This window comes from Convolutriloba macropyga, chromosome 3, assembly GCF_964194025.1.
Source record: "Convolutriloba macropyga chromosome 3, txConMacr16.3, whole genome shotgun sequence".
Lineage (NCBI taxonomy): Eukaryota > Metazoa > Xenacoelomorpha > Acoela > Convolutidae > Convolutriloba > Convolutriloba macropyga.
The window spans coordinates 40,726,000-40,736,821 of NC_134470.1; the positions used below are offsets into that span (position 1 = coordinate 40,726,000).

The 10,822-nt window shown below is 34.3% G+C and overlaps 1 protein-coding gene across 3 annotated transcripts in view; it reads left to right on the forward strand.

Moving 5' to 3' along the window:
* LOC142336205 (mediator of RNA polymerase II transcription subunit 12-like protein) overlaps positions 1 to 10,822 on the forward strand; it is a 305,636-nt gene that overhangs the window by 173,460 nt on the left and 121,354 nt on the right. For all 3 annotated transcript variants that reach the window (XM_075384862.1, XM_075384864.1, XM_075384863.1), the window contains one exon: positions 7,991 to 8,191. In XM_075384862.1, the coding sequence (XP_075240977.1) occupies positions 7,991 to 8,191 (201 nt within the window). The remainder of the gene's footprint in view (positions 1 to 7,990; positions 8,192 to 10,822) is intronic.

Consider the following 10,822-nt stretch of genomic DNA (forward strand, 5'->3'; position numbering starts at 1 on the left):
GATTAAGTATTCTTTTCTCAAAAAGAGCTGAGGCTTGAATGTAAATAATGTTTGTTATTAGCCGCTCAGCGATAGCTGGGGCTATTATTGGCCTTCTCTTGGATTTTTTATTTCGTCGTAAAGATTTTTTTTACGACCATATGACGTCACAGCCACTTTTTGTTCATTCGTTCATGCAATTTCAACTGAACTGCGTGCGTGACGTTATATTTCGCTCTTAGTGGAGCGAGTTTTTTGTTAATTCGCGTGATTAAAGTTTTAGTCACACTTGACTTACCTCACTCTCAAAAATGACTTCCTCACTTTGAAATTGACTTTTACTTACTTTAATTCAGAGATAATGTCAAATGGGTATGTGTCACTCTAAATGAAGTTTATTTGAGAGCAGGTAATAGAGGCAGCAAAACTTATACAGATTTTTAATCAAAATTTAACTTATCAGCCTTCAATGAAACGACGAAAATTTGTGGTCTGTCTTTTCTACTGTTTTTTTAGACTGCACATCTACGACGCTATTTTCTGGCATTCTGCCAGCTATGTTTGTTATTTTTTTTTGTTGCTTGTCTTGTCTGGTAGTTTTAATAATGCTAGATCTCATTGGGCCTATAATGTGGCATTTTTGACTTCACCGAGTGATTTGGTTGGAAATATACACCAATTATTTTTTTTAACATTATTTGAATTTTCAAAAATTCGAAAATTCAATCTTATTAGACAATTAAGCCAAAAATGTGGATTATCGTGCTCGGAACATTAAGTGAGAACCCACCTTACCGAGATTTCCATCTTCGCTTTCAAATAAGGACAATTAAGGGGGAAACTTGTGCAGTTGAGAGCGCCAATTGAATTTTGAATCTGACAGTTAGGTGAAAAATTTTGCCTAATGGCTGCAAAAATTGCTTACGCCTGCCTAATCGAGCTTTTGCGTTTTATCTCACGCCCCCACTGAATGCCTTCATACTCACTAATGAAAAGAAGTTCATTACCAATAAAAAAAATCCAGCTGGTCACAATAAAATTGGGCTGTGAGACGATTTTTCGCAAAGATAACAACCGATAGATTACGCAATTTTTTCATTTAATTGAGCATGAGCCTCTCGGGTTGGGATTCGCGAATTTTCATGTGATTTATATCGCATTGAATGTAACTTTTAAGGTAAAATTTCCTGTTTAAAACTTGTTGTTAAATTATGTTAGAGCGCATGTTCATGTGAATTTAGAGAAAAACTTACGCGGAGATTCTTGTGAAACACGAACTTACACGTTTAAAATTGCAGTGCCAGAGGTTAACAGGCTAAAAGTTGAAACGTGCAAGTTGCGGCTTTTGACCAACGTTTCGTGACCCTGCAGAATCCACTTCGAAATTCTGGCTTAACATCAATAATCACTAAGCGGTTCTCGATAAAAGCCAGATTTTGTCAGTCAATTCAGCAGAGTCACATAACCTATGCAAAACCTGCGGGGGCCAAAACAATGATTCATGAAAAAATACCTAAAAAATTCTTCAAATACTCTTGTGTGGTCACTTGTGTGAAGGCCCAGAAATCGTGTGATGACGCCATTTTTAAGCTTATCTCACGCGAGAGGTAAATTGTGCAGAAAATCTCAGAACCACCTTCCTTGCCGTTGTTTAAGCGGTGTCTTTGAGAAAATTCTAAATATTTCGAAAGATCCCGAGCTCTTTAGAGTTAAATAAAGAACGTAATCTATGAGTTAAGTACTAAACAATACATATCAAGGGAGATACTTTTAGTGTCTTATCCTTTTGTTATCGAGGAACGCCCAAGAGTGGAAATTTGTGCTCCGTTTATGCTCTTCTCAATTTACTGAAGGTTCGCGTGAACAAGCATCTTTAAATGACATAAAAAACTGAAATTGTTTATCACGAGAGGAAATGTCTCTCGTGCAAAACCAAGATGTGTGATTTCCACTCGAAAACGTTTTTTCATAAGGGACAATTTTAGTCTTCACTGAGGTCTTCCTTTATCTTTTTTAATTTTTAATAGCCGCCGTCCGTGTCTGAACGGCTATTATTTAGGCGCTCTCCTTTTTACGACTCGGAGAGGAGTATTGGCGTTGTCAATGTTTTTTTTTACCGGAACTACTATTCGTTCGGACGGCGTTTTGACCTAGAGCGAAATAGTGAAATTGCCGTATGAACTAATTTTTTCTGGGCGAGGGAAGTTTTTTGATCATGCGCATCGATCAGTGAATGACTTTTCGACTTTGAAAAGTGTTTTTTGACTGAATGGCGCATATAGATTACCATTTTAGCTGTTTTTCGTTCAATTGGCCCAGTTTTTTTGCTTAATTTATTTTTTTTAGAAATAATTTTGAATAGAAGCTGTATTATTATGTGAACCTCTGAAATTTTACCACAGTGTTTTTATATCACAGAATCTAATAATGCGTTTTATTTCCAAATTAGCGCATATTTCCAAGTTCAATTGGCCCGGTTTTTTGCTTATAATTTATTTTTTTTAGAAATAATTTTTAATAGAAGCTGTATTATTATGTGAACCTCTGAAATTTATACCACAGTGTTTTTATATCACAGAATCTAATAATGCGTTTTAATTCCAAATTAGCGCATATTTCCAAGTTGAAGCATATTTCCACTTTGAAAAGTGTTTTTTGACTGAATGCCGCATATAGATTACCATTTTAGCTGTTTTTCGTTCAATTGGCCCAGTTTTTTGCTTATAATTTATTTTTTTTAGAATTAATTTTTAATAGAAGCTGTATTATTATGTGAACCTCTGAAATTTATACCACAGTGTTTTTATATCACAGAATCTAATAATAATAGTTGTGTTTTTATTGAATTACAAATTAATTTTTTGTTTGGTTTTTATTTGACGCTATTTCGACTTTTTGATTAAGTATTCTTTTCTCAAAAAAAAACTGAGGCTTGAATGTAAATAATGTTTGTTAATAGCCGCACAGCGATAGCTGGGGCTATTATTGGCCTTCTCTTGGATTTTTTATTTCGTCGTCATGATTTTTGTTACGACCATATGACGTCACAGCCACTTTTTTTTTCATTCGTTCATGCAATTTCAACTGAACTGCGTGCGTGACGTCATTTTTCGCTCTTAGTGGAGCGAGTTTTTTGTTCATTCGCGTGATTAAAGTTTTAGTCACACTTGACTTACCTCACTTCAGAGATAAGGTCAAATAGGTATGTGTCACTCTAAATGAAGGTTATTTGAGAGCAGGTAATAGAGGCAGCAAACTTATACAGATTTTTAATCAAAATTTAACATATCAGCCTTCAATGAAACGACGAAATTTTGTGGTCTGTCTTTTCTACTGTTTTTTTTAGACTGCAGATCTACGAGGCTATTTTCTGGCAATCTGCCAGCTATGTTTGTTATATGTTTTTGTTGCTTGTCTTGTCTGGTAGTTTTAATAATGCTAGATCTCTTTGGGCCTATAATGTGGCATTTTTGACTTCACCGAGTGATTTGGTTGGAAATAAACACCAATTATTTTTTTTAACATTATTTGAATTTTCAAAAATTCGAAAATTCAATCTTATTAGACAATTAAGCCAAAAATGTGGATTATCGGGCTCGGAACATTAAGTGAGAACCCACCTTACCGAGACTTCCATCTTCGCTTTCAAATAAGGACAATTAAAGGGGAAACTTGTGCAGTTGAGAGCGCCAATTGAATTTTGAATCTGACAGTTAGGTGAAAAATTTTGCCTAATGGCTGCAAAAATTGCTTACGCCTGCCTAATCGAGCTTTCGCGTTTTATCTCACGCCCCCACTGAATGCCTTCATACTCACTAATGAAAAGAAGTTCATTACCAATAAAAAAAATCCAGCTGGTCACATTAAAATTGGGCTGTGAGACGATTTTTCGCAAAGGTAACAACCGATATATTACGCAATTTTTTCATTTAATTGAGCATGAGCCTCTCGGGTTGGGATTCGCGAATTTTCATGTGATTTATATCGCATTGAATGTAACTTTTAATAGTAAATTACATGAATATTTACGTGCTAATAAGGTAAAATTTCCTGTTTAAAACTTGTTGTTAAATTATGTTAGAGCGCATGTTCATGTGAATTTAGAGAAAAACTTACGCGGAGATTCTTGTGAAACACGAACTTACACGTTTAAAATTGCAGTGCCAGAGGTTAACAGGCTAAAAGTTGAAACGTGCAAGTTGCGGCTTTTGACCAACGTTTCGTGACCCTGCAGAATCCACTTCGAAATTCTGGCTTAACATCAATAATCACTAAGCGGTTCTCGATAAAAGCCAGATTTTGTCAGTCAATTCAGCAGAGTCACATAACCTATGCAAAACCTGCGGGGGCCAAAACAATGATTCATGAAAAAATACCTAAAAAATTCTTCAAATACTCTTGTGTGGTCACTTGTGTGAAGGCCCAGAAATCGTGTGATGACGCCATTTTTAAGCTTATCTCACGCGAGAGGTAAATTGTGCAGAAAATCTCAGAACCACCTTCCTTGCCGTTGTTTAAGCGGTGTCTTTGAGAAAATTCTAAATATTTCGAAAGATCCCGAGCTCTTTAGAGTTAAATAAAGAACGTAATCTATGAGTTAAGTACTAAACAATACATATCAAGGGAGATACTTTTAGTGTCTTATCCTTTTGTTATCGAGGAACGCCCAAGAGTGGAAATTTGTGCTCCGTTTATGCTCTTCTCAATTTACTGAAGGTTCGCGTGAACAAGCATCTTTAAATGACATAAAAAACTGAAATTGTTTATCACGAGAGGAAATGTCTCTCGTGCAAAACCAAGATGTGTGATTTCCACTCGAAAACGTTTTTTCATAAGGGACAATTTTAGTCTTCACTGAGGTCTTCCTTTATCTTTTTTAATTTTTAATAGCCGCCGTCCGTGTCTGAACGGCTATTATTTAGGCGCTCTCCTTTTTACGACTCGGAGAGGAGTATTGGCGTTGTCAATGTTTTTTTTTACCGGAACTACTATTCGTTCGGACGGCGTTTTGACCTAGAGCGAAATAGTGAAATTGCCGTATGAACTAATTTTTTCTGGGCGAGGGAAGTTTTTTGATCATGCGCATCGATCAGTGAATGACTTTTCGACTTTGAAAAGTGTTTTTTGACTGAATGGCGCATATAGATTACCATTTTAGCTGTTTTTCGTTCAATTGGCCCAGTTTTTTTGCTTAATTTATTTTTTTTAGAAATAATTTTGAATAGAAGCTGTATTATTATGTGAACCTCTGAAATTTATACCACAGTGTTTTTATATCACAGAATCTAATAATGCGTTTTATTTCCAAATTAGCGCATATTTCCAAGTTCAATTGGCCCGGTTTTTTGCTTATAATTTATTTTTTTTAGAAATAATTTTTAATAGAAGCTGTATTATTATGTGAACCTCTGAAATTTATACCACAGTGTTTTTATATCACAGAATCTAATAATGCGTTTTAATTCCAAATTAGCGCATATTTCCAAGTTGAAGCATATTTCCACTTTGAAAAGTGTTTTTTGACTGAATGCCGCATATAGATTACCATTTTAGCTGTTTTTCGTTCAATTGGCCCAGTTTTTTGCTTATAATTTATTTTTTTAGAATTAATTTTTAATAGAAGCTGTATTATTATGTGAACCTCTGAAATTTATACCACAGTGTTTTTATATCACAGAATCTAATAATGCGTTTTATTTCCAAATTAGCGCATATTTCCAAGTTATTCTTTCATTTTTGGCTTTTTTAAAATTAATTTCTTCCTTTTTGGATTTTAAAAGAGATTCTTGGATCTTTTCAACAATTGCCCTTTTTTCAATAGGGGGCTATTCTTGAATAGAATTTAAGCGAGCGATTTATTAACCAATCAGAGACGACTAATAGCTTTCCACGTATGCGCATACTGTGTTAAATTGAATATATTGAATAGAATATAATAAAATATATGCCCCATGCTATGTTAATTAACCCAATTGGAATACAAAGCGAAAAGAATTTCCAACTGGCGGTTCGGTGAGTTGGCTTGGTTTCGCCGCGATAACCAATCCGCGATTTCCGGGCGACATCCCACAGCGCATGAGAGGCATAAACATGAACAGCGGTCCGCAATTACGATTAAACTATTATTCGGCTATCTAAACTGTAGGCAAAATAATATTGTAAAGAATAGCACAGAAGGGGCGATTCTCTACTAAGTATGAAAAGGGGGAGGAAGTTGTTGAAAAAAGCTTCTTTTTTTAAAAAAAGTAGGTTCGCAAAGCAGTGCATATGACAATTTATTTGTTATTTCATGCATTCAATGCCTCTTTCTAACGTGACGCATGTTTTAAAAATTTGTACATATGCTTTCCCGATTATTCTTTCTAGTTTACTGTTTTCTGTTTGTTTTCTAAATTTAAATATTAGAAAGTCTTTTTGTTCACTGTCAGGGATTGTAATTTTCTGTTACTACTAGTTGAATGATTGTGTGGCGTTCAGTTTTTGAAATTCTGCAAAAAAATTCACAAGTGCAATTTTGAAAAAAAAACTTGGCAATCATCTCATTTAAATTTTTATTGTTTACAGTCTTTGAAGTTGAAGTATGTCTCTACTTTTTATTTTTAACAAAAGTAATGTAATATAATTCTTTGCTAAATAAGGAAATGTAATTGTTTTTCTACCTATTTTTTTTCGATTTTCAATTTTCAGAAATCAAGAACTAGTCTTTTTGTTTTTCATGTGTTTTTATTGTTTCTGTCCTTATTTTCCACATTCTTGCGTGTATTAGTTTATAATTTTACTGAGACCTATAGTTTCATCATCTCTGCTGTCATCAGTTGTTAGTCATCATAGTTTTTCTTAGATTTTTTTTGCAATTGATTTCTTTTGACAGTGCGGCACTGAGAATTTGCTTGAAATACCGTTTAAAAATTGTTCTGATAAATACTTTCTACGAATATTGATGGGGTCTTAGATTGATTTTAAACGATTTTTTTACTTTGATTTATATTATGCTTCTTTTGTCTCTAAGTTGATTAATTTAAGGTTTTTCAAATAGTTTGCTGATATTTAGTCTTATTACAATGTTTGGCCTATCATATTGTTTCATTGCGTTTATTGGTAATTGAATCAAAATTTCTTTCCTGTAATTTCTATTAATTCTAAGGGATGTATGTTTCATTTGCTACAAAGATGTCTCTTTCTATGCAATGTGACAAAAAATGAGAATTTTTACACAATTTCTCAAATTTTCTTTTTAAAAAGGAGGGATGTTTGTGAACTCATTAAGGCTTGGCTGATGTTTTGTGTTTGTATAAGTGGTTGCTTGATACAACGGTTTGCGTTTGCATGTGTATTTGCACTAGATGGTTCAAATTTTCTTATTTTTCATGTTATTTTTTTATTTTTTATTTTTCATGTTAATTTTTTCTCGAAAATTTTCTTTTGTTCATTGACTGAAGACTGTTGTTTTCTTTGCATTGATTCCTTGTGCTAGGAGATATTAGCTATTTGAGAAGCCAGTTCTTTCGGAGAATATGAGTACGAGTCGTTTCTTGAATTCTTCCGGCTGTTTTTCTAATTCTCTTCACCTTTTCATCACGTTTTACAAAAGTCACGATTTTCACGTTTGACTTGAGACTTACCTCACTCACTGTTTCAACTGAATGGATTTTAAATTATTTCACGCATTGAATTACGCAATATAGTGAATACGGTCAAAGTCAGAAGAGCAAAACCAAAAGAACAAAAGAAACAGGATAAGGATATAAAGCGCGGTCGTTAAGTCATAGTGCATCAGGTTAATAAAGTTCATTGAAGCGATTGCTAGCTGGCGTTAGTATTATACTTAATAGTGTTGTTTCGAAGCTGGAATAAGTGTAGTTTTAATCTAACCGAATATGCAGAATTTGCGCACCAAATAAAAAATGACACTCAGAAAACGACGGCTATTTTCCTGCAATTTGCCGGCTATGTTATACTGTTGTTGTTTTTTGCGACAACGGCGGTCTCTTGTACTATCGAGATTTTTTAGAAAGGGAGATAGCTGCCTCGACCAGGCTATCGATGTACGTTCTGTTGAAGCTGCTCCACGCCAACCAGCAGCTTGACTGTCTACGACTGAACGTGTTCGAGCATGTGCATTCCGACCCAGACAGACTTCTATTGGCTGTGCAGATGAGACCTGTTAATGTTGGACTGCTTGTCGCCATACTTAAGGCATTCGCTACTCACGGTTAGAGGAATCAAAGTTCTGATGCCATTAAATTCAGATTGTATATTAATCTCAAACGTTAAGTTCTTCATAAACTGATATAGGACAGACCAGTGTGGCAAACTACACGATCTTTTCAAGAACCACACATTTCATTAGTAATTTTTTGGCAATATATTTTTAGTTTGTGTCTATATGAACTAAGGAGACCGATTGCAATCTTTGAAAGCCAATTCTCCTGCATAATGTGTGGAAAATTTCAAAAATCCAGTGGGGATTAAAATTTGCGTCTTCGGATAGATCAAACTAAAAAGAATTTCAATTTACTGTTTCATCAAGCAATATTTAGGGTATAGATGTTTCATCTAAATATGGACTTGAAACTTTTTTGCGAGCTTCACTTTTTTATTTCACCAATTTTGGTCAATCGAAGAGATAAATAAAAATGCTCTTGAAAATCGGTTTCAATCTTTGCTGATACAATTTTTTGTTCTCCCTGCAGAATACAGGCTTAACGTATTTTTCTACCCACGCCTTAAATGCGCTTACACTATTAATTGAATTAAATCTATATTGAAAACGACCTCATCACACTTTCCTTTTAGAAAATCGATGATTTTTCGATGAAAAGGAAGAATTATTTCATAGTTTGTAATTTTGCTAGCCCCGAGCAGTAAAAGAATTCAGCGAATTTTTTTGATTTACACGACGTGATAGTGAGGCTATTATTGATCTCATGGTGTTTTTTATAGCTGCGAAGCTGTAAACTGAGCGGAGCTATATTGCGGTGCTCTTGGTTTTTTTACAATTCAAAGAATTTGAATTGTATTGGGGCGCTGTCTTTTTTTAAGATCTGTTCACACATTTTCATGATTGATTTTTGAAGTCCATTTGGAGTAGTGATTTTGTTCGCGCCGAAACAGGAAATGGAGCGAAAAAGCGAGTGGTTTTCCGGCGTTAATTTTTTTCGCTCTAAATTCAAACTAATGAGAAGATGGTGTTTGAACAAAAATTCGCTTTCCCGCTAGTGCTTTTGGTTCACATGAGGCAATTTCACTTTGCTTTTTTACTGTTTTTTCGATAGGATTTTTTTCTAAATGTTTTTCCCAATCCATTCATAGTTTATTTTATTCCTAATTTTTCGTTAGAATCAAATTTACACATCTGTTTTTTCTTTTTTATCTGATTTTTTTAGAAATAGTTTTCCCAATTCTCTCATAGTCCGCTCTAGGTCTATTTTTTTTGCTTAATCAATGAAAATTCTTTGAATATTACGTCAGGACTTGTCCTGCTATGTTTTTTTTAAGATCTGTTCACACCTTTTTATGATTTTTGAGGTCAAATTTGAGTGGTGATTTCGGTCACGCCGAAACAGGAAGTGGAGCAAAAAAGCGAGTGGTTTTGCGGCCTGAAATTTTTTATTGCTCCAATTTTAAAGTAGAGTGAGAAAACGGTGTTTGAACAAAAATTCGCTTTCTCAATAGTGGTTTTTTGTTCACATGCGGCATTTTGACATTGATTTTCCGTTTTCTTTTTACAATTCAAAGAGTTTGAATTGTATTGGGGCGCTGTCTTTTTTTAAAGGTCTGTTCACACATTTTCATGATTTTTGAGGTCAATTTGGAGTAGTGATTTTAGTCACGCCGAAACAGTAGGTGGCGCCAAAAAGCGAGTGGTTTTGCGGCGTGAATTGTTTTTTTTCTCTAATTATAAAGTAAAGTGAGAAAACGGTGTTTGAAAAAAGATTCGCTTTCTCGCTAGTGGATTTTTGTTCTTATGCGTCAATTTCACTTTGATTTTTACTATTTTGTCAATTTTTTTTGATCGGATTTTTTCTAAATAGATTTCCTAATCCATTCATAGTGCATTCTATTCCTAGTTTTTCGTTAGAATCAAATTTACGTTTCTGGCTATTGGTTTTCTGTTCTCGCTAACGACATTTCTACATTGATTTTCTGTTTTTTTTCCTATCTGATTTTTTTTAGAAATAGTTTTTCCAATTCTCCCGTAGTCCGTTCTAGGTCTAGTTTTTTTTGTTTAGTCAATGAAAATTCTGACTTGTACGTCAGGATTTGTACTGCTATGTTTTTTCAAGATCTGTTCACACATTTTCATGATTTTTGAGGTCAAATTTGAGTGGTGATTTCGGTCACGCCGAAACAGGAAGTGGAGCGAAAAAGCGAGTGGTTTTGCGGCGTGAATTTTGTTTGCTCTAATTTTAAAGTAGAGTGAGAAAACAGAAATTCATTTTCGGGCTACTGGTTTTTTGTTCACATGCGGCAATTTCACTTTGGTATTTACTATTTTTCGATTATTTGGATCGGATTTTCTTCTGAATGGATTTCCCAATCCATTCATATTTCGTTCCAGGTCTAGTTTTTCTTTAGTCAATGAAAGTTCTTGGAATTGTACGTCAGGACTTGTCCTGCTATGTTTTTAAATTCGTCGTCTCCATCGATGATTCTTACGACCTGACTTCTTGGAATTCACTTTTTCAGTGACTTCATTGACTTCTACTGCTTTGCAGTCAAAATCTGTGTGCATGACGCCATTTCTGCTTTTATGTCAATTGCGTGACTTGCCTCACTAAAAAAAATCACTTCTGAACTCACTTATGAAACGTTAAATTTTATGAACATTTACTATAGTTAA